At 43.5% G+C, this 25,018-nt stretch overlaps 1 protein-coding gene across 1 annotated transcript; it reads right to left on the reverse strand.

Moving 5' to 3' along the window:
* Positions 1-1,647: 1,647 nt before the first annotated feature.
* On the reverse strand, positions 1,648-24,310 carry htra3 (HtrA serine peptidase 3). Its single transcript, XM_002938642.5, has 9 exons — positions 23,515-24,310; positions 13,624-13,723; positions 10,697-10,919; positions 9,820-10,014; positions 6,836-6,868; positions 4,439-4,562; positions 4,178-4,226; positions 3,528-3,623; positions 1,648-3,378 (listed from the first exon to the last, which is right to left on the reverse strand). The coding sequence occupies exons 1-9, from the start codon at positions 23,921-23,923 to the stop codon at positions 3,213-3,215; spliced, it is 1,395 nt and encodes a 464-aa protein (XP_002938688.1). The 5' UTR covers positions 23,924-24,310; the 3' UTR covers positions 1,648-3,212.
* Between the last annotated feature and the right edge of the window lie 708 nt (positions 24,311-25,018).

Consider the following 25,018-nt stretch of genomic DNA (forward strand, 5'->3'; position numbering starts at 1 on the left):
AATACATTTGTTTGTTTTAGCAACAAGTGGGGCGTATTTTATTTATAAACTTTATTTTTACAGCAAAAATATATACAGAGCAAGCACTGGCAAGAATACATGTAGAGGAGGGGTCATTTAGCATTTACCCCAGATTTAAGCATCAAATTAAAATACAGAACTTCATATTATGTTTATTCTTTGCCTCTGTAAAACTTTTACAAATACTTTTTTTTTTTTTCTTAATATTTAATGTATGTATATACTTTAATGCTGAGATGTCTACATCAAACAGCTGATTGTGTGGGGGATAATATAGGGCTCAGTGCCAATGTAATTTTAGTCTCTATGGACAGGCAATATCTATCTGACCTTAGTGCTATCTATATGGGCGGATATTTTTCCCCCATTCCTGCTCCGGCAGAAGGTGGTACTTTTGCAGCAGTATAACTATCATAGGTGGCAGACATTGTACTTTCATAGCAATGTTCTTGAAATATTTGAGAAGTTTTTGGATGCCATTAAAAAGGCAGTGTGCTTTGTCTGATAAGATTTGCCCATTGCTGGACATGAAATCAGAGACACCCATAACAAAGTCAACATGGTTTGGCAGTTATAAGATGAAACGCCACTATATACCTTAAGGAGGAATAGCAGAAATGTTTTGGAAAGGCCATTCATTGATTTCCATCTCATAGGAATCCTCAACACTTACTGTATGTATAGTACGTACCTCAAAGGGACACGACACCCTTACAGTTTCCATTGGGATTAAGCTTAGCACAGTAAAATAGCCAACATAGCATAGTTGTATGATATTTCCCATTGCAGGTAGTTAGAAAGCCTACAAAGCTTCCCCACCTACAGAAAGCCCCTTTTAGCTGGCCACACCCCTAATATCATACCACACCCACTGGAATGCAATGTCACAGCTGCTTCTTGCAATGGGCTAGAGCCCTGTGGGAAGGACGTAGCATTTTACTGCCAATAGATTCACCACAATATTACAAGCAAGAACTTTTATTATTTTATTGTGCAGAAAGCTTTACCATACCTGAGTAAACAGCCCTAGAAGCTCCCTCTGTTTGTTTAAGCAAACAAATGCAATGGCAGCTGCCATTTTAGCTTGGTGTCAGTACCTTCTGTGCTGCAGCTCTGGCTGCTGGTAGCTCAGATTACACAGCACAGTTGGGAACGGGAACGAGTTCAGATGAGAGGGCTAGCAAGTTCAGATGGGAGGGGGGCAAGTTTAGATGAGAGGGCTAGCAAGTTCAGATGGGAGAGGGAGTTGTTCAGATGGGAGGGGGTGCAAGCTTAGATGGGAGGGGGGCAAGTTTAGATGGGAGGGGGAGCAAGTTTAGATGGGAGGGGGAGAGAGGAGAGAGCTGCACAGACTCATGCAGTGCCCTGAAGGATTTTTCTGAAAGGTGAAGTCTAATAATAAAGAATATGTGTACACAAAAGAAGAAAAGGAATCCTGTGTTTCTTTTGATAGAGGACTCTTGTTACCTTTCCTTCTTCTTTAAGTTGCAGTGACGACAACCCTAGTTGTTATGAGGAAATGGTGTTTTGCTACCGACATCTACGGAAAATGTCACTATTGTGTCAAGCAACATTGTGCCTCCCACTCATATCTAGAAATACAAATACACAGTTCAAGACACACCATAATCTACATCCTCATACTTTATTGGTAAATGAATGTTCATCTATAGTTTGTAAAAATTAGATTCTTCTTTTAAAGGGTAATGCATTTCTTTGTGTCTCCTCCTGCTAAAATCTTCTCCGTCTAAATTCAACGGTTACAAAACCCTGTGTCCGATGCCGATTATTTTCTCTTTCTGTTTCCTCGTTACATGTAATTACATTTACAGAGATATCTTATATCTTCAGCTATAAATCTCTAGACCACAATATTTCATATTTCAAGCAAAACCAAATGAAGTTTATGCAGTATTAAGGGCTGTTTTTTCACTTTCGAGGTTTTGTTGCGATTGGTGTAAGTTGAGGTTTTTCAAAAACACTATTGTCAAAAAATTAAAAACTGAATGTGGAAAAAACAGACTTTTTTTTGCTTCTATATTGTTTTTTTTTCTAAATAAAATTATTAAAAAAATAACAGCTCACAGGAAAAAAAAGTGATTAAGAGAAAAGTTTGTTTTTGGTGCCAATTAGATTGATCCCAGCAACACACAAACTGAACAGGTAACAAACATTCTTAGACACAAACACTAATATTGACCTGGGCTGTTGTTACACTTTCCGATTTCCCAAATTAATTTGGTCAGAAATTGAAACCATTTCATATCATGGTTTTCACATTTCAAATAGAAACAGCTGAGCTTCCCATGGGAATGACTAATGGGGCTGCTAATAATGGGCAAATCTGTCAAATCTTGTTGAAAAACGACCAAAATTTGCGAAACGCATTGTAGTCAATTGGCTTTTTTTTTTGTTTTTGCAGAGACTTTCTTTAACAATACATTGAAATCTATGGGTGTTTTTTTTTTTTAGAGAAACCTGGCCAAAAATGACTCCATCACTAGGCACTACCATTGGCTGGCTAGAATGATAGGCTATGATTGTTAGTTTAATATTCAATACTAAATCATATTTTTGCACAGTTCTGTGTTATAATCCTTTGCTTTTTTTCAAATACAGTTAAAGTGCAGATCTATCAACTTTAGAGATCTAGTGATTTAGAACTACTATTGTACACTGTAAATGCCCTAATACTTTGTATTCTATTCCCATCTACTGATATGGAATATACTACACGCCTAAGGGAATCCACCTACAGCAGTTTATATCATGGTGCCCCTTAGTTGTCGCTTCACCTGTAACTATAGATATTTCTTCTTTCTGCTCTAGGCTTATGTGCTTCATACAATACATACAGTACAGACTCGGCTCAATCGATCAAATGAATTCACAAAAAAAGGAGGAGTTATTTGGAAAGGAGGTATATTATGTTGATGAAGAGCCTTTCATGTAAATCCTCAGTGTTAAATGGTCTGACATTGAAGATAGAGAGGTTGAGCACAAAGTCTGGTTGGCTCGGTTGGTCATAGTTTCAGCATTATGCAAGTCTGGGTTCCACCCTTAATGTTTGGGAGCTTGAAATACAAAATGCCAGGCTTAGCTGAGGTCATTAGGTCTGTACTTGTTGTTCTGTAGAACTTGTTCCTGCAGAGGAAATTGTTCCATCTTGAGAAGTTGAGTCTTTCCAAGCTCTACATGGAAACTTCTGGCTCTAGGTTGAATAGCATGTCATCATTTCCTCTTCGCACTTCAAGGAGTAAAGGAGATTCGTTCATTACGGCTTCATGCAGGTCACCCGATGTCACCAGTGGCCGCCCATTCACTTTCACTATGATGTCTCCATCCTGAATTCCACCTCTGCAGATAATAAAACAGTATTGTATAAGTCATGTAAATATGGACTTTCTCAAGATGACTTTCTCTGTATTAAGTGAAACAATGAATGATTTTGTTCCTGAATGATTCAATTCAGTATCAGACTATGTCCCATCTTTAGATCCACTTACCTCTGGGCAGGAGAATTGGGCACCACCTCATGGACATAAATTCCACTGGTAACATCTGGGAAGTCAGGATTGTGCAGTTTTTTTTCTTCAGCAAATCTGACAATAAATATTATTCCATGAAATATTTTGTGGGGTCATCCAAATACATAGGCATTTAGGTCTCAAATGCAGAAATCTGTTGTACGGTAGGTTTCATTCAGATCCATATTACTATATGTAGAATAAGCTCTGATATATATATGTAAAACATATTTTACCACATTGATATTTTTATCAAATTAAATGTAATTTAATGTTTTTAAAATGTCAGTTTTATGGCTATGTTTATTTATCATGCCCATTTTAGTACATATAGGTGCCTCCTCCTTCTTGTGCATGGATACAAGGAACCTGGAGGCTTCTTTCTAGTTACAACTTAAAATACACTTCCTCCCCCTCTTATGGCAGAATGCCATCAGCAAGGTAATGGTAGATAAAAAAGGCAAGATTAAGGATGAAGCCAGTGAAAGAAGTAGCCCTAGGCTACCATTTATGATAAAAAAAACATTTAATTAGCTTCTAAGCGCTTTAGCCAACTCACCAAACCCAAGTCAACAAGGCAGGGAACAGCCCAGTTACATGCAATTTGTATTTCATTTTTGGCAACTTACGAAGGAGTAATTGTCAGCATCTTTATTCCAATGAAACGCTTTTTGCCATCTGAAAATAAATAATGCCAATACATGTCTAAAGTTAGAATATTGAGTAGAACAAACAGATCTGTAAGTATGAGATGTCAGATTTCCAGCATGCAGTGATCCCCTGTAGTTTCCCTATAGTACATGGGTCTGGGAAAGCTCTCTCTTCTCAAAGTGCTTATTAAATAAAAGAATATACTGTATATTTATTTCCAGTCCAGTTAGAGGCTTTACCATTGTTGGCTTTGTATTTTTTGTCTTGTGATTCCGTCATGAACTTCGTGATACGATCCGACGGGATGGCAAAAGAAATCCCTGCTGCAACCTTGAGTGTATTTATTCCAATCACCTCCCCATCCTGTTTGGCAAAGGAAAAGATACACCGTCTTATTAGATACACATTATTTGATGTATTATTATGTGACCGTGTAGGTTCCAAAGTTTCATCCCCACAGACGGATAATGATAATATCTGTGTACCTGCCTATCTGACTTTATCCATGGGGGACCTACAATTTATTTCCATGACGTAACTTTCGTACAATTGTTATCTGGCTATTATAAATGGCCAAAACATCATCAGATATGTTATTTTAGGACTTTAATCCTATAGTTTCAATCTGAATATTAGTTTTAGATAACATATCATAACTGACAGCAGGTACACTTTATGTTGGCTATAGAATTTTTAAACATTTCTGGGGTTTAAAAGCACTTGTCGGCCACATGGAATCACTCTAAACTTACTCCACACTCTTATGCTGCTCTATCTGCCCTGCAATATTAATATTAAATGAGAAAATATAACATGTTTTCCCCATAGGGTTAATCTTCCATTTCCTCCCTTACACTGACAGCTTATCGTGTACAGAGAACATTCCTTCTCTGTGTATTTTATATTCTGTATGATGGGCAATTGTCATAACACTTGTCAGTGTTGGATTGGGGGGGTTCGGGCCCACCAAGGTTGCCACCTTAGTGGCCCCCACCCACCCCCGGGGGCCCTCTTAGTTGTGAGCTCCTCCAAATGCCAATGGTGTTAACCTCCCCCCCATGCATATCTTGTACTTTTCCTTTGGGGGGCGTAATTAGGGGAAGCTCAGGGGAAGCGCCTATAGTGTCAGCTGGGAAGCAGGTCTGGGTTGGCATGGACCATGACGGCCCGGGGCCCACTAGTCCTGACCCTGGTGCTTTTCCCAGCTTTAGCAAGTTATAAACCTCTAGAGACAAAAAGTAGTTATAAAATGGAAAACTGGTTTGTCCTGGAAAGGACAACAGATAAGCGGATCTTATTCTGATCTGGCCACTCAGGCATTGGACCATAATGGGCTGACATGACTGTTTGGTCCCCATGCCAACGGTTGGAGGCATGATGAAGTCCTTGCCCAATGGGATTTTTAGCCGGTCAATTTTTAGCCAAGCCCCAATCAGATATTGCCAAGGATGTAACTATTTTGGTCTTTTACATAGTCCAATAAGCTGCCAACTTGGTCAGGATTTTGTTTTTTTATATATCTAAACCCATTCTCTCTCCTTAGCCCTCCTCTACCCATATAGGTTGGGAATTCAACATTTCTCTGGCTGCTGCAGCCAATCCACTGGGCTTGGGGTTGATGTAAAAACCTTATATAACACAGGGAGTGTTTCAGAGGCTTCAGCCTATCAGGTCCAGGTCCACAAGCGATGGATGCAGAAGAGACTCTAAAACAGCTCAGTACAGGGAAACATAGAGCCAAGGAATAATATTTATTTATGAAAATAACACCGGGAGTGTTTTTAAACAATATCTGCATGTTCCTAAAAAACAGGGGCCCACTGGGAGGAGCCAGTATCACTTTAAGAGACTTGAATGAACTCATACTGAAAACACTGAGAATTGAATGTTTAAATACTTGAAGCTTTTATAAGGGGAGGCATTAAAGGTGCGCTCATTCGGCTCGCATGGAAGAACATACGGCATAGAAAAATAAACACAGGAGATCAGACTTTTACTCATCGTGTGCACGGGTCACAGTGTAAGATTTCCCTTAGCCAATACTTGCTTTCTGTGAGCTTATACCCTGCCAGTATTTCTGGGGAGAGTCCTGACAGCACCATCTTTGGGCTGGGTTTGAGGCAATGATGTTATATAGAACATAAAGGCCCAGCATTCTTTCCCTTCGATTTGCAATCTACACCATCCAATGCCCTAGAATCAATAGCTTGCTGGGCATACAGAAAGCTGCACTCGCTACTCTGCACTCTTGTTCTACTGATATCATTTTATCCTCCCTTGTCTGCTTCCTCCGTCTTTTCCCCCTTTTATACTTCTCTCCTTCTACCCATTTCCTTTTCTCCCCAACCTTTAGCCGTACTCTCCTGCTTTACCTCCGTTACCTTTATTGCTCCTCTCCTCTCCATTTGTCTGTCTATATATTGAGACCAGAACATTTCTCTATGGTACAGGCTAAATACAGTGCCATATGTTATGACTGAATAAAACATAGAACATACAGCTGGAAATGTTCCATAGTCTCAAGTTTTTCCTGTAATTTACACTTTTCCCACAATTTACAGCACAACCCATAAGTATAGTAAAAACAGGAATCTGACTATTAATTTCTAGAAGAACACCATGTAAGCAATACTCACCAAATTCACCAGAGGACCCCCAGAATTTCCATACTAGAACAAAAAAATACATTTATTTTAGTGTGAAATGTATTCATAACATTATTAGCATTCACATAATACTCCCAATCTCCACCAAACCACACTGTAGAATTCAAATAAATCCAGTGAATTGCAACAGAAATCAAAGATTCTCTCATGTACACTGGATCAACAGCAATGTCCTATAGCGAAAGCATAGTCATGGGATCTGTTATCTGGAAACCTGTTATACAGAAAGTTCTGAATTACAGGAAGGTAATCTCCCATAGACTCCATTTTAATCAAATAATTAATAATTGAAAACAGATTTCACTTTTCTTTGTAATAATAAAAAAGTACCTGTACTTGATCCCAACTAAGAAATAATTACCCCTTATTGGGGGCAGAACAGCCCTATTGGGTTTATTTAATGGTTAAATGATTCCCTTTTCTGTGTAATAATAAAACAGTACCTGTACTTGATCCCAACTAAGATATAATTACCCCTTATTGGGGCAGAACAGTCCTATTGGGTTTATTTAATGGTTAAATGATTCCCTTTTCTGTGTAATAATAAAACAGTACCTGTACTTGATCCCAACTAAGATATAATTACCCCTTATTGGGGCAGAACAGCCCTATTGGGTTTATTTAATGGTTAAATGATTCCCTTTTCTCTGTAATAATAAAACAGTACCTGTACTTGATCCCAGCTAAGATATAATTACCCCTTATTGGGGGCAGAACAGCCCTATTGGGTTTATTTAATGGTTAAATGATTCCCTTTTCTCTGTAATAATAAAACAGTACCTGTACTTGATCCCAACTAAGATATAATTACCCCTTATTGGGGCAGAACAGCCCTATTGGGTTTATTTAATGGTTAAATGATTCCCTTTTCTCTGTAATAATAAAACAGTACCTGTACTTGATCCCAACTAAGATATAATTACCCCTTATTGGGGCAGAACAGCCCTATTGGGTTTATTTAATGGTTAAATGATTCCCTTTTCTCTGTAATAATAAAACAGTACCTGTACTTGATCCCAACTAAGATATAATTACCCCTTATTGGGGGCAGAACAGCCCTATTGGGTTTATTTAATGGTTAAATGATTCCCTTTTCTCTGTAATAATAAAACAGTATCTGTACTTGATCCCAACTAAGATATAATTACCCCTTATTGGGGCAGAACAGCCCTATTGGGTTTATTTAATGGTTAAATGATTCCCTTTTCTCTGTAATAATAAAACAGTACCTGTACTTGATCCCAACTAAGATATAATTACCCCTTATTGGGGGCAGAACAATCCTATTGGGTTTATTTAATGTTTAAATCATTTTTTAGTAGACTTAACGTAGGAGATCCGAATTACGGAAAGACCCCTTCCTCAGAAAATACCAGGTCCCAAGCATTCTGGATAACAGGTCTCCTACCTATATATATATAGTGATGACATATCCCTTCAAGTGCCTCTTTCTAATGTAAGAAGGAAGCAGATCAAAAAACATCACCTTTATTGATGCATGTGTGATAGGGCTGAATTGGGCCTTTGTCCATATTGTGCCCTCTGCTAAAAAAATAATATAATGACTAGTTCCCCTAGAATGGATAGCCAGGGTTGTACTTTGTATTTTTTTTAGTATCCAAAAATACTGCATAATGGTACTGTATAATAAAAGGAAACCACATGGGTTCTGGGATGTTTGGAGACATTCTTCACAGTTCAAATGGTAAAGTAAAGAGACACCATGTCTTGCTATGTTGTTATAAAAAGATAGGGAGCTCCTGCAAGCCAGTAAATCACTACGAAATTATTTTCTTCTTGCAAAAAGTTGTATGTTTTAATGTCCATTAAGCTTTTGTTAACAAGTTCCTTACATTTAACTGGGTGTCATTAAATTGGTATGTAATGTAGAGCGATCTTAGTGGTAGCAAGAAATGTCAACCTACATTGGCTCCAGCCGGTAATATAATTAATGGCATGGTATTTTATTGATTGGTATAGATTTAGGCTAATGCCACACGTAGCGTATGTAGCCGAAAACTGCTTGCCGAGAATATGCTACAAAACCTTAAAAATCCCCCTAACTGTTCCTGCACCCGAATGCATTGAATACGCTCTGGTGCAGGCACATGTAGCCGATATCCGCCGAAAATGCAAAGCCTCACGTTTTTTGGCGGATATCGACTACATGTGCCTGTGCCCGCAGAGCGTATTCAATGCATTCGGGTGCAGGGGGGATTTTGAAGTGTATGTAGGGTATTCTCGGAAAGCGGTTTTCGGCTACATACGCTACGTGTGGCATTAGCCTTAGGGAAAACAGTGCTACATGCCAGGTCATGAAAAGGATATTAGTGCAGAGATGGGCATCTAAATCATTAAGGGCAATGAAGGAATTCAGTTACTAAAAGGGGTGGTTCACCTTTAAATTAACTTTTTGGTATATTATAGAATGGCCAGTCCTAAGTAACTTTTAAAATGGTTTTCATTATTTTTTGTTTAAGGGCTCTGGCACACGGGGAAATTAGTCGCCCGCGACAAACCTCCCTGTTCGCGGGCGACTAATCTCCCCGAGTTGCCATCAGTTGCCATCCCACCGGCGAACATGTAAGTCACCGGTGGGATGGCACATGCTGTGCAGGCGATTTCGGCAAATCGCCGAAGTTGCCTCGCGAGACATTTTCGGCGATTTGCCAAAATCGCGCCGCCGCGTGTGCCATCCCACCGACATTTTCGCCGGTGGGATGGCAAATGATGGCAACTCGGGGAGATTAGTCGCCCGCGAACAGGGAGATTTGTTGCGGGCGACTAATCTCCCCGTGTGCCAGAGCCCTTATAGTTGTTGAATTTTTTGCCTTCCTCTTCTAACTCTTTCCAGCTTGACCCGGCAGCCGAATAAGAATAAGTATAAAGTATTGAGCTACAAGAACCTGTATATTTTTCTGCCAAGTTATAGAGATGAAGGCAATGGGGCTTACATTAATGATGGCGTCGGTTTGAACATAGTCCATGTCGGAGTCCCGGAGGCCCAGTTCTTTCCCGTCTCTCTGTGCTGTGCTCACAATGCCAGTCGTCACCGTGTTCTGTAGGGCAAAGGGGCTCCCAATGGCCACAACAAATTCTCCAGGTCTCAGATCAGCGGAATGGCCCAGCAGCAAGACTGGCAGCTTTTTCTGGAACGAATGGACAGATTGTCATACAAAGCCAAATTTCATGGTGGTTTTTAATTAAAAAATGTTTCTGAATATTTATATTCGCTAGGTTCACTCACCTTAGCAACCAGGCAGTGGTGGCCCCTCTTAGCCGCTTGGAATAATTTTGTAACTAAAGAATAAGTAAATCTTTTTTTTTTTTTTTTAAATCCCATAAAATTACTCTGTACAGCCCCCAGATAACATACCTTTCGCCCTGTGTGCAGATTTATTTTGTATTACAAGCAGCTGAACTGCAGCTCTTTTACTGACTTCCTTGTCAAGCGTGAAGCTCCACCCCTTTAGCTTTCTCAGCTTTCCTTCTCGCTCTGACGATGAAGACCTCAAAGAGGTGCCTACTGGGCATGCTCACTGCCTCCAATTAAATCAATCAGGCATGAATAGTATGCACCTCCAGTGTTTTTAGACCTAATGGTGCTGCAGTTCAGCTGCAATAAATCTGCATGCAGAAAGAATGGTTATCCTGGGGGGTGTACAGAGAAGTTTTAGGGGATTTTAAAATAAAAAGCTTACTTATCCTTTAATGAGACATTTTATTAGATTATTTGGGGTAAAGACATTTGAAGAGTATTTCTCCCATTACCAGCACTTCAGAATAATATCTAGACCAAGTCTGTTTAACAAAGCAGCATTTTATACTTACTCTGGGGTAAATCTTGATTGTTGCAATATCAGATTTCTTATCAATGTCTTTTATGGTGGCTTCATATGAGTCCCCATTGTGCAGCTGCACTTTCAGGTACTGGCGGCCCGATACAGTGTTACTGCTGGATACCACATGTGCATTGGTCACAATTAGTCCCAGATCCGAGATGATAAAGCCAGACCCACTAGACAGAGGGACATTACGGCCAAATAGTGGGTGCCTACAGGGACAAACAAGCTTATAGTTAGTAAAGATTCAAGATGTGTTTTATATCACGTATAAACATAAAATAGTTAAGAACAAGGCAAAGGGCAATTCTGAGCGCAGTCACTATGTTTTTTCACCCAATGCACATTTTTTTCACCAAAGTCTGGTGTTATTGAGGTTGTAATTGTGCTATACTGCCCATGCCCTCGCAATGACATCACTGGGGTGGGTAGAAGAGGAGGGGCCACGACATCATGGGGCGGGGAGGGGCCATTACATAATTGGGCGGAGCTATGCCGCAGTGGTTGGCTGTTCGCCACTTCAATCTCAGTGAGTTCTGCCTGGTTTTCCCAATTTTGCGAAAACTGGGCTGTCCAGGTCAAAACTGGACAGGGGGCAGCCCTAGTGGGCTTCAGCGCAACTATTCAGCAATGGACTCAGAGCACTGAGGGAACCCTAAAGCTACCGTCTGGTATAGAGGTGGCAGTAGCTTCAGGGTTCCCATGCATAAATAGCCACAGCAGTGCCCGATTCAGAATGGAAGGTGGGAGGGCCTGAGTGGCACTGCTGAGCATAACTATAGGGAGGAGCAATGAGCATATTTTGATACAAGTACCTTTAATATAAGTGGTTTTACGCACAACTCACTCTGGTTAAATGGGGCAAGTTGTCTACTGCGCTTACGGATGTAAATGAGCCCTAATACGTTATAGTTTCTCTTTGCCATTTCCTGTTGCAACCTAATGGGCACCTTGCATAGAGCAATAATACAGATACTACTTCAGTCCCTGCCTGCCAGCACACTGTGTCACATTATACTCCACCAACACAGTCTATTAAAAAGTCAGTGCACTCCAAGGTCTGTCTACCAAGTCAGCTGCTGGTAACGTTGCCCTGTCGGGTATGAATATCATGTCAAAACCAGCCAATGAAATCCCATATTATAAGTGGAGCTTTTTTCTTTTTTTGCCCACACTCTCTGCCTTTCTTACTAAGGGCATTTAAAGCTGTCAGTCACATGACCCCAGTACTCATCCGGCCAATGAGTCAGTCTGCAGGTTAAGCCTCGGCCACAAATTCCCATATGAAGACTTGTCATTGCCCATTACACAAATATGTCTGCAATACCCACAAAAGCCTAACCTCAAGCTTTAATTACAGCCTATGGAAATGAATAGTTATTCCATGCACTTCAGCAGTGGTTTAATGGCAATATCACTGAGAAACAAGCCCTGGGTGCAAGGGAAAATGTGGCATTCTGGACCCTCCAAGGCTTACAGGGTTTTGTGTGCCAGACACAGGCATATAGAATGTCACATGGGTATTTAATGAATCTGCTTAATCATTATATCTGGAGTCCTTTTTATCCAGATTCAGGATTTTTTTCTCCTTTGTGTTTTATTGTAAAGGTTTTTAGTGAGTATTTTTGCCGTTTTCCCTAAAAGGTATTTTTTATTTTAAAGTCTTAATAATGAAATAAGTCCCACTAGTAAGGAAAGGAGTAAAAGTAGTTTGTAGAGTGTCCGATGGTCTAAGGATTTCTGTTGGGCCCCTGGCACTCTGACACTGGGAATAATTTCTATATGACCTGTATTCTTACATACAAATGAGCTACGTTTTGATTTGACTTGCAAATCCTTGAGGTTCATAAGGAAGGAGTGGGTTGCCTTGCATCAATCCGCAGATAAATATTAAATGGTGTCATTTAAACTGTAATGTTTCCCAAAAATAATTCTGCCGCCCATTTCAAGTTTCCTGGATTATCCAGATTATGGGAAGAATGTTCCGTGGCCGCACAAGATAAAATCGGGACATGTCTGGCAGTAAGGAGAAAGCTCATGTTTGGGCAATATGAACATTCAAACAGGTAATATCAGGGGGCAAACAAATTCTAGAATGCTGTACCTACAGGAGAATTGCCCTCCTACCCCATATATAATATATACCAAATAATGTACCCCTGTTGGAAAATATGAGGTGGGACTATGACGCAGCGGTTGGCCGTTCGCCACGTCAATCTCAGTGAGTTCTGCGCGGTTTTCACAATTTTGAGAAAACTGGGCTGTCCGGGTCAAAACCAGACAGGGGGCAGCCCTAGTGGGCCCTATTTTTTCAACGCAACTAACTTCAGCAATGGACACAGGGCACTGAGGGAACCCTAAAGCTACCATCTGGTACAGAGGTGGTGGTAGCTCCAGGGGTCCCTTGCAGAATGGAAGGTGGGAGGGACTGAGTGGCACCGCCGAGCGTAACTATAGGGAGGAGCAATGAGCATATTTTGATACAAGTACCTTTAATATAAGTGGTTTTACGCACAACTCACTCTGGTTAAATGGGGCAAGTTGTCTACTGCGCTTACGGATGTAAATGAGCCCTAATACGTTATAGTTTCTCTTTGCCATTTCCACTTGCAACCTAATGGGCACCTTGCATAGAGCAATAATACAGATACTACTTCAGTCCCTGCCTGCCAGCACACTGTGTCACATTATACGCCACCAACACAGTCTATTAAAGTCAGTGCACTCCAAGGTCTGTCTACCAAGTCAGCTGCTGGTAACGTTGCCCTGCACTATGGCATCAGTACTGTTTGTACCCCCTGAAGGGCAGCTCTGAGCATTTTCTATAATATTATATTATATATATTATAATAGCATTCACTTTAGTTAAACTTTCTCTTCCTCAGAGCAGAAACACAGAGAGACAGTAGACTTTACCTCAGGAAAAGTTCAATATGCACAACAGCCGGAGCAATCTTTTCCACCACATCAGCAATGAAGTTAAATTTGTATCTTGGACTGTTGGGATGTTGGTGACCTATACTGGCAGAAAAGAATTGGTATGTTAGTAAGAATCTCCCTGGGCCAAGCCTACATTCCACTAACTCACTGGCTTTCCTTAATGACAGGCTTTATCCCGGCTAAAATATATTTTATTGCCTATAAACACATATGAAAGCTAAGCTTGTGGTCTCTCTGTAGCCTTCAGACATAAAGGGCACTTATAGTCCTGAAAAGACCTTTACCCGAACTGAAGCGCCAGTGGCACTGAGCCGCCAGCTACACGGGATTCCCAAACATTCCCTTTCCTCGGGTTTCTGCAATATACAGACTCTACATGTTTCCAAATCCACCAAATATTGGGAAAACTTTGCCTGCAAATCTTGTGCAAGTCATTCAGGCCTCATTTTTAGGCAGTGAAGTATACCAGTGCAGGGGGCATACCCATTAAAGGGTAAGTAAACCTTTAAAACAAGTTGATGTAAAATTGATGAGAGTGCTATTCTAAGTACTTTTGCAATTTACAGTCATTATTTATTTTTTAAATTCACAAGATATTAAGGGTTAAAGTACTGGTATGGGATTCCTTATCCAGAAACCCGTTATCCAGAAAGCTCCGAATTATGGAAAACCTGTCTCCCATAGACTCCATTTTAATTAAATAATTAAGAATTTTAAAACTGATTTCCTTTTTCTCTGTAGTAATGCAACAGTACCTTGTAACTGATCCCAACTAAGATATAATTACCCCTTATTGGGGCAGAACAGCCCTATTGGGTTTATTTAATGGTTAAATGATTCCCTTTTCTCTGTAATAATAAAACAGTACCTGTACTTGATCCCAACTAAGATATAATTACCCCTTATTGGGGGCAGAACAGCCCTATTGGGTTTATTTAATGGTTAAATGATTCCCTTTTCTCTGTAATAATAAAACAGTACCTGTACTTGATCCCAACTAAGATATAATTACCCCTTATTGGGGCAGAACAGTCCTATTGGGTTTATTTAATGGTTAAATGATTCCCTTTTCTCTGTAATAATAAAACAGTACCTGTACTTGATCCCAACTAAGATATAATTACCCCTTATTGGGGGCAGAACAGCCCTATTGGGTTTATTTAATGGTTAAATGATTCCCTTTTCTCTGTAATAATAAAACAGTACCTGTACTTGATCCCAACTAAGATATAATTACCCCTTATTGGGGCAGAACAATCCTATTGGGTTTATTTAATGGTTAAATGATTCCCTTTTCTCTGTAATAATAAAACAGTACCTGTACTTGATCCCAACTAAGATATAATTACCCCTTATTGGGGCAGAACAGTCCTATTGGGTTTATTTAATGGTTAAATGATTCCCTTTTCTCTGTAATAATAAAACAGTACCTGTACTTGATCCCAACTAAGATATAATTACCCCTTATTGGAGGCAAAATGAATTAATTTAATTAACATTTTATTGATTTTTTAGTAGACTTAAGGTGCGGAGATCCAAATTACAGAAATACCTCTTATTCGGAATACCCTTGGTCCCGAGCATTCTGGATAATGGGTCCTATACCTGTACTGTTAATATGAATGCGTTTTGTTACAACAGCGTCACCTGCTGGTCAATTTCCAGACATGATGTAGTCGAGGATTATTTTTGAAGTTGTCAGGAGAGGGCTGATCTGATGTTCTTATGGTTGGGAAAAACATTAGAAACCTCAGATAACTTTTCTCACGTTTTTCCTAACCAGAAGAACATCAGACAGCCCAGCTGATTTGCGCAGAGCTGCTGTGTGGGAGCATGTATACGCCAGCTCTCTATGTATATATGAATAAGGCCTCCTCTGGGCGTGTTGGGCTTCTCTATGGTTATTCTGGGATCTTCACAAAGATCCAGTTCTCTGCCCTGTTTACATGTCACATTTCTGAAATGAAGAGTATAGAGAGTATATTTATGTGGTTTGTAAGGATCCAATTCAGACGTGAGATGGCCAACAGAACAGAGAACACAGGCTGCCACATATATCTGTTCCCAAAGGATGGGATTTCAGTTTTTAGCCTCTTTATTTGTGTTGGACAAACACCCCATATTATTATAAGCAAGGAATGCGTCTGCGTATTTGTGATACTGGGATACTGGGATACTGGGATACTGGGATACTGGGATACTGCCACTGTTACCACCCTGCTTGCTCCCATACAGATTGCTGTGGCCATGGAATAGTCATGCAATATTTCATGCTGCCTCAATAGAGTGCCATCAAAATCATTACCAAAAAGCCTTTGTATGTGCCTGGTAATTACAGAGTTATATTCAATGATCCCAAACAGCTTCAATAACTATGGATCAGTTTCCCTTTCTTCCTAATTGAAATGTTTTTTCTTTAATATCAGTTTCTGCCTGGCAAAGCAGGCATGGCCTATAGCAGTGCTGTCCAACTGGCGGCCCGCGACCCCCCTCTGTGTGGCCCCCCACCTGTCTGGCTGCTTTGATGTCTTACCATTGTATAAATTTTAAATGGTATCAGTACTGAGATTAACTGCCCCCCCCTGCATGGCTCTCACCTCAGATTCAGGCTGTAATCCCTCTGTATTGTTTATTCATGTAATCCCCTGTGTTGTTCACACCTTTTAATCTATGCATTGTTAACCCCCTGCAGTGTTCACACCTCAGGCTCAGGCTGTAATCACCCACTTTGTTCAGCTGTTCACACCTCAGACCTGTGTGTAGGCAGCATAGGGTAGGCAGAGTATGGCACATAGGCAGCATGGGGCAGGGAGGGTATGGCACAAACAGGCAGCATAGGACAGGGAGGGTATTGAACACACAGGCAGGGTAGGGCAGAGTATGGCACACACAGGCAGCATATGGCAGACACAGGCAGCATAGGGCAGGCAGAGTATGGCACACACAGGCAGCATATGGCAGACACAGGCATCATGGGGCAGGCAGAGTGCTACCCTATGCTGCCTGTGGGAGGTGAACCTGGCAGGGGTTTGTTCTGGGAGTTTGTTAGCAGTTGGAAATAGCCAGTAAATGGTCCCTAAGGTGTGTAATTATGTACTGGGGGTTGCTGTGCTATCCACAGGGGAAGAGTCATATGGATTTTAGGGTGTGTCTTAATATGACAATATAATACTTTCACATATGAATGATGGTTGATATCCCTGCAGTGAGGACCAAGCATTTGGGTTTTTGCTGCACTACCACCATTGTGATAAAATGGGTGTGGTTTGAAGTGGGTGTGGTTTAAAAGGGGGGAGTGGCTTCCATTAGCGGCCCTCCACCATGTATGCGCGAGAAATTCCGGCCCTCGGCACCACAGAAGTTGGACAGCACTGGCCTATAGTAACCTGTTCCACCACAACATGCCTGTAACTTAAAGTTCAACTGCTAATAATGGCTAATAACTAATAATAGCTATACAATGTATTATAAGCACTGGAAATATGGGCCGACACAAACTGACTGTCTGATTGAATTTGTTGATTTTGTCCCCATTTTACTGGAATGTAAAAAATGATGCATTACAGATGAGGAAATATTGCCCTTTTGTGAATACGGCCATTATGGCTGCCAACCTTGCTGTAAGAAGTATCTGGCATATGTCAGAATTAATATAAGCCAATCAGAGCTGGGGTTGGAGGAGTTCCCAGTCGTAGCCCCCTTCCCCAACCATTCATTTTGGTTAATATTATGCAGCACAGTGCAGCCCTGAGCTCTAACCCCCCATAGCACAGAATGGATTTATTACTCAGAGCATTTGATAAGCTGACACTTTGCTGGAAATGTTTTGATACATTTGTTATTTGTTTACAAATTGGAAAGGCTATTGAATTTCCAGGGGTTCCTCTGGTGTCCCCAGTTCCATAGTTAGTAGCTTTACCCCTTGGTGTCATTAGGCATCATTTGTAGTGTGGGACAATTAATAGGTAGGTATAGGTCCTACTGTAACACTCATAAGACACTGTAGGAAATAATAAAGGGAAAGTGAAAGCTAGGTTTAACAATTTAAAGGGGAACTGCACCCAAAAAAAGTACAAAAGTAACAGAATACAGTGATAGGTATATTAGGGGTTGGGTGGGGCTCTTTAGGTTTGAAAGCCAGAGTTCCATGTGCATTAGTCATTGTGTAGCAGTACACATGGTGTTATGATAACACACTAGTGTGCACCACTGGTTTCTATATTGGGAAGAGCCATCTGATTCAGTCACACTTTGTGGCACCAGCTGCTGTTTCGGTGTGAAACACAAACAACTTTGCTGTCGCTTTAACGCCATTCATACAATATGTCACTTGTGGTTGTAGGATTAGAAAATGAGCCCTTTCAGTATACAGTATGGGCTCTGGGATACTTTGGTCTTGGTGTTTCCAGATAAAGAGCCTTTCTGTAACCTGGAGCGCCATTCCTTAATGGAGAAGGTTATGTTGGCGATGCCAAGGTGTTGGTGTGGTAGCCATTTGGCAATCTGATCAACCAATTAAAAGTAAAATAGGGTGTGTGGTTGTTAGACTTGTGCTCCATGCTTCAAAAGGGCAAGGTGCTGACTGTGCAACAACAGCCAATTACATGGCTCTTATAGAATCCAGGCAGTGTGGTTGTTGTGTGATATAACATCACGTAAGCAGCATGGCAGCCCTACAGTGTCCTCGTCACAACCCAGAGTCAGTGAAGCGCGGATGGGGAAAGATGTGATGTGACAAGTGTGCAGCGCCTAATCCTTCCCGGAACTTCCAGGTCACCCCTTCACCCAGAAAGTCATTCCCCTATGTTACAGCAGCATGCTGGGAGCCACACTGGGAGCCATGCTGGGAGCCACACTGTGAGCCATGCTGGGAGCCACACTGGGAGCCACGCTGGGAGCCACACTGGGAGCCATGCTGGGAGCCACACTGGGAGCCATGCTGGGAGCCACACTGGGAGCCATGCTGGGAGCCACACTGTGAGCCACACTGGGAGCCATGCTGGGAGCCACACTGGGAGCCACGCTGGGAGCCACACTGGGAGCCACACTGGGAGCCACGCTGGGAGCCACACTAGGAGCCACACTGGGAGCCACACTGGGAGCCACGCTGGGAGCCACACTGGGAGCCACGCTGGGAGCCACACTAGGAGCCACACTGGGAGCCACACTGGGAGCTACTCTGGGAGACACACTTGGAGCAACACTGTGAGCCACACTGGGAGCCACACTGGGAGCCACGCTGGGAGCCACACTGGGAGCCACACTGGGAGCCACGCTGGGAGCCACACTGGGAGCCATGCTGGGAGCCACACTGGGAGCCACGCTGGGAGCCACACTGGGAGCTACTCTGGGAGACACACTTGGAGCAACACTGTGAGCCACACTCGAAGCCACACTGGGAGCCTCGCTGGGAGCCACACTGGGAGCTACTCTAGGAGCCACGCTGGGAGCTACTCTAGGAGCCACACTGGGAGCCACACTGGGAGCCACGCTGGGAGCCACACTGGGAGCCATGCTGGGAGCCACACTGGGAGCCACACTGGGAGCCACGCTGGGAGCCACACTAGGAGCCACACTGGGAGCCACACTGGGAGCTACTCTGGGAGACACACTTGGAGCAACACTGTGAGCCACACTGGGAGCCACACTCGAAGCCACACTGGGAGCCTCGCTGGGAGCCACACTGGGAGCTACTCTAGGAGCCACGCTGGGAGCCACACTGGGAGCCACACTGGCAGAGTAATGACTTATTTAGGTGCTGACTCCATTCATTGTTATGGCTTTGGATTGTGCTCTCCGCCAGTGTTTATCTTTTCCTAGACAAAAGCCTTGAGTCTCAGCTAAACAAATGGCTGTACTTAATGTGAAGGGCCTAATAATTCAGCACACAGAGCTTTGTATAAACCAAACACTCAGAGGAGGTTTTGTGCTAAAAGACATGATAAATACAGTCGCCATGTCATATAAATCCAAGTCTGCCCCTTATAGGCACCAAACTGGGTATCTGCCAGGGGCTGCAGTGTCTGTATGTTCTGCAGGAGCTGATGAGGGGCTCACCGGGTCGTGTATTAAAAGGAGCAACGTTTGCCAGGTCAAGTATCTCATAGCAACCAATCAAGGGGTTCATATAACAATACCCTAACAGCAAGTTTTAGAGCATTAAAGAGGGACAAAATCAATCCCCCTGGTGCCCATATACCCAACACTTGCATCGGGGGCACTGGCTCTCTCTGTGCCCAGCACTTCATAGCACTCACGGGAACTAATAAGCCCTCTCCCTACTGCCTGCCAGGTAGAATGATGCCAAGTTAGGCAGCAGGTAGGGTCTGTGACGGGAAGAGTCCATATGCCTCCCAGGGTCAAATTTACTGTATAGGCACCATGCCCAGGGTGGCAGCCTAAGGGGTGGCCCCTGGGTGCCTGTATGAGAAAAATAAGTAGAGTACCACTCGCTTCCAATCCCTTCTGGCACAGGCTTTGTGCCAACAGTGATTGGAAAGGGAATGGGGCGGGCAGCAGGTGGTACCTAGGGCAGTGCTAGCTGCTAATACAGCCATCATTCTTCCTCAACCCTGGGTTTACTGGAAGGGTTGAACTTGATGGACTCTTTTTTCAACCCTATGTAACTATGTAACTATATAACCCATTTCTCAATGTTGGAAAATGCAGGTAATTGTTTTTTTCACTTTGCACCTTTCCCGAACATTTCTGGGATAATGTTATGTAATGAGTGGTTGCTATGGGTTACTAGACCCCGAATGACTGCTTACTGGTCACTGCAGTTACAGACACCTGCCCAAAGCAGCAACATTCAAACTATGAGCTCAATAAATAGCCTTGCAGAAACATCTGGTACCATTAAGCACAGCCTATATACAATAATGTTGGCACTTAATGTGATGTATAAAAACAGCTTAGTACATAAATCCCAGCTTTGGCTGCAGAAGCACATCATCTATCCCATAGCCTGCTGTAACTGTTCCCAGCAAGTTAGCCATGTTACTGAGCTTTCTCCTGGGCTAATATATGAGAATGACCCACCCCACAGCCCTGTATCTGCTGTAACCTGGCCCCTGTTAGACTTGTGCTCAATGCTCCAAAAGGGCATGGTGCTGACAGTGCAACGACAGCCAATTACACGGCTCTGATAGAATCCAGATGGGGGAGACAGCTGCCTGCGTGTAGGTTAGTGGGTGCCAGGTCCACACTGTGTTTTTGATTAGAAATTTGGAAGTTCATTGTAATTCCAGGAAATGAAAGGAAAAATAACAATACAACATTGGGACTAGGGCCAAGCAGGTCTCGCCTGTCACTCACCCCACCTAGGGCTGTCACTTTATAGGAGCCAGATTGGTTCCATGAGGCTTTTGGTATCAGAAGGGGCTGAGTGTGCTCATAATGAGTTGTGTATATTGTGTGTGTATTGTGTATTGTGTGTATATTGCACAGATGTGTGTATAGTGTGTGTATATTGTATATTGTGTATATATTGTATATTGTGTATATTGTGTGTATATTGCACATATGTGTGTATATTGTGTGTATATTGTATATTGTGTATATTATGTGTATATTGTACATATGTGTGTATATTGTGTGTATATTGTATATTGTGTATATTATGTGTATATTGCACATATGTGTGTATATTGTGGGTATATTGTATATTGTGTATATTACGTGTGTATATTGCACAGATGTGTGTATATTATGTGTATATTGTATATTGTGTATATTATGTGTGTATATTGCACATACACTGCCAGCATAGAGTAACTGCTTGTGATTTTCCAGTCTAAAGGGAATATAAACCTGAAAATGTCACCTAATGAAAGAAACTGAAAGCAGTATCTATCTGCCCCTTTCTGCACTGCTGGTTCTGTCTCATAAAACAATGTAGCGGAGGTCAGCCTTGCGTGCCTCTTCACAGGTCCAATCAGCTGGCTTCTGCTACATCGTTTCAATATTCACAACCAGCAGTGCTGAGAGCAGCAAGGGGCAGGCAAATGCGGCTTTCAATGGCAATTACATTTACAAAGAACTTTAAAACAACTGGAAATGTTAAATGAATTTATATTGGAAAACTGCACGTAGCTTCTGTTCCCTAACCCCTGAGCACTGCCATACTGCCATAGTCCGGCTTACTCCCACCTCACTGGGGCAAGCAGCATCAGCCGGGGTCACTTCAGGTGACTTTCGTGCCAATGAAAGTTGGTCCAATCTTGTCAGCAGCAAATTAACCCAAAACACGGAGAGATCATACAGACTCCTTGCAGGCAGTGCCCTGGCTGGAATTGAACCAAGGACCCTGGCACTGCCCATTGTGCCACCAAACAGGTGCCTTTTGTTCAGATTGGCTCAGCATATGGATGGTCTGTACATTATCATCCTTTATTTATATAGCACTTGTATTACACAGAGAACACATTCTCATCAGTCCCTGCCCCTGAAGAGCTTACACTCTACCTTCCCATTCACAGACTGAACATCCTATCAGCAGGTTTGGGGCTGTGGGAGGGACCAGAGCATGCCACACAAACATATAGAGAAAATGCAAAATCCATATATTGTTAGATATTGAGCGGTCAGAATCCAACCGACTGTAGCCACTGGGCCACCACATGGTATATGGGTAGAGATATAGGGGTGCATGAGTGGTACCAGCCAGATACATACTGTGTGCCACATGAGTTGAAACCAGCAGTACAGATGGTGCAATGGCAGCAATGGCAGCAATGGCCCAGTTGGGCTGCACAGATGTCCCTCCCCGGGTGACAGTGTGAGGCACAAAGTACAAGTGACTTTACTGCAAGAAGCAGAGCTAAGAGGAGACACAGCTGTCTGTACTACACAGAATTGGACCCTGGGACACATAACCCTGCACACTGGCTCTTAACTCCTTCCATGCCTTTACCCTTCTACATAGTCTCCACCCCATGTAACCCATTCAGTGCCAAGGGTTCCCATTAGTATTATGGGGGAGAACAACCATCACCACAATGGGCAGAAGAGGAAAGAGAGAGGGTTATGGGTACCGCACTGATTGGGGTAGCTCTCTGTTCAACATAGACTGTTCTATTGAGAATTAGACTGCAGCCTTCTAGTTCCAACCCTGCCTACACAGCCATCTGCTGTGACTTCTGAGAGTTGTAGTTTTACAGCTAGTGGAGCAGAGGTTGGGCATACCTGCTATATGTTTCCATTTCTAGGTGATATAATGGTTCCTACTAACCAGGCCCGGACTGGCAATCTGTGGGTTCTGGCAAATGCCAGAGGGGCTGCTGTAAGGTGCTGTAGACTCACTATTTATTGGGCTAGTGGGGAGACAGTTTGGGCCTCTGTGTACCTGGAAATGCCAGGGCCTATTATGACTCCCAGTCCAGGCCTGCTACTAATTGGAATTACAGGGCAAATCCATTTCAATGAATCAGTGACAAATTGACTTGCCCTTGGGTTATCTGTGATGCCAATACCCCCATACATGCCCCCCTGCCCCATACATTGCCCCTGCCCCATACATGCCCCCCTGCCCCATACATGCCCCCCCTGCCCCATACATACCCCCTTACCCATACATACCCCCTGCCCCATACATACCCCCCTTACCCATACATACCCCCCTTACCCATACATACCTCCTGCCCCATACATGCCCCCCTTACCCATACATACCCCCTGCCCCATACATACCCCCCTTACCCATACATACCTCCTGCCCCATACATACCCCCCTTACCCATACATACCCCCTGCCCCATACATACCCCCCTTACCCATACATACCTCCTGCCCCATACATACCCCCCTTACCCATACATACCCCCTGCCCCATCCATGCCCCCCCTGCCCCAAACATGCCCCCCTTACCCGATTGACAAGCTCCCTTCTGCACCAGCACCACAGGTGAGTGGCCCTTCTGTAGCGCCCTCCTGCTGGCCGCCTTCAGCTGGCACAGGTTGTCATAGGTCTGCCCATCATTGGCACACACAGGGTTAGTGTGCTTGCACTGGCAGCTGCCCTTCAGCCCTCTCATGCCCGGGGGGGGCTTGCACTGCAGGCTGTCCCCACACGGAGGGTCCCCTTCCCGGCCGCAGGGCTCCCCTTCTCCGGCAGCGCAGATCAGGCAGCAGTTGCAGCGGTCGGGGACATAGCCGCTGGGGCAGATAGGGCTGGGGCACCTGGAGACATCGCAGCGGGCAGGGCAAGCCCCAGTCCTGGTAGCGCCGGAGAGGAGGGTGAGGAGGGCGCAGAGAGGGAGCCAGGCGCAAAGTTTCATCCTGAGGAGTAAGGAGATAGGGAGCTCACTCAGCTGGGGGGTTTCTCCTTAGTGTGTAGATGAGGGGGGCATAGAGGTCTCCTCCTGGTGTTAATACTACTGCGAACTCAGTTATCAGACATGGGGGGCATTGGGGTCTTGTCCAATTAGAAAGTCTTGGGTGCTGCTGGAGTTAGAGACGCGTTGTGGCTGAATCCTTACTGTGCAGATACTGGGGGCATGTCCTCTCCAGGCTGCGGAATATGGATTCCTGCTGAGCATTCAGCCTCTGAACTTGCCCCGGGATTAGGAAGGCGTTTTGCTCCTGGGAGGAGAGATGGGTGCTGCTGCTGGGTGAGAGAGATGGGTGCTGCTGCTGCTGGGTGAGAGAGATGGGTGCTGCTGCTGGGTGAGAGAGATGGGTGCTGCTGCTGGGTGAGAGAGATGGGTGCTGCTGCTGCTGGGTGAGAGAGATGGGTGCTGCTGCTGCTGGGTGAGAGAGATGGGTGCTGCTGGGTGAGAGAGATGGAGCTTATGGGCTGGAGCAGGGGCTGCAATCATCTCCCCCCCAGGATCAGCCTATACAGGGAGGGGGGGGCATCTGTCCCACCCACAGGCAGGCTACTGGGGCTGTGTATACCTTTACTAGTGGAACTTTCTTGTGCCAATAATATACTCAGTGCCAACTCTCTCTATGGCCCCTGTGCCCCCCCCCCCCCATTTGGAACTGCAGCCTGGCATTCTCTCATAGTGCTGAGCTCTGGGGGGACTCAGGGGGACCCTGGGGGGGACAGAGAAGCTTCTCTAAGCCCAGCACAGTGTTTGCTTGAACTTCAAAAGTCAGTGGGATACAGTGGAAGCATTCCTTAAATATGCTGGGCTTAATCTGTCAGTACATAGGGGAAATAAGAAAAATAGTGGCTCATAGAATAACTTATTTAGCACTCTAACACAATATGTATATATATAGTGGTATAATACATATCCATAGGGGTCATTAGTACAGTCAGTCGCTGTCCCCTCGCCTTATCTGATTGGAATGTAGCCAGACATCCCTATGGGCTGTTAAAGCTCTCATTGAGCAAGAGGTCTGTGCCTATTCCAGACGTCAAGTGA

The sequence above is a fragment of the Xenopus tropicalis genome, chromosome 1, assembly GCF_000004195.4.
Source record: "Xenopus tropicalis strain Nigerian chromosome 1, UCB_Xtro_10.0, whole genome shotgun sequence".
NCBI classification, from domain to species: domain Eukaryota; kingdom Metazoa; phylum Chordata; class Amphibia; order Anura; family Pipidae; genus Xenopus; species Xenopus tropicalis.

What these genes read in the sequence shown, in the direction of transcription:
- htra3 (XM_002938642.5), bottom strand. Translation starts at nt 23,923, where the DNA reads ATGAAACTTTGCGCCTGGCTCCCTCTCTGCGCCCTCCTCACCCTCCTC. An exon ending in CATATTGAACTTTTCCTGAG is followed by an intron (nt 10,920 to 13,623) that starts GTAAAGTCTACT and finishes TTGTCCCTGTAG; the next exon opens with GCACCCACTATTTGGCCGTA. An exon ending in CCCAATTCTCCTGCCCAGAG is followed by an intron (nt 3,379 to 3,527) that starts GTAAGTGGATCT and finishes TATTATCTGCAG; the next exon opens with AGGTGGAATTCAGGATGGAG.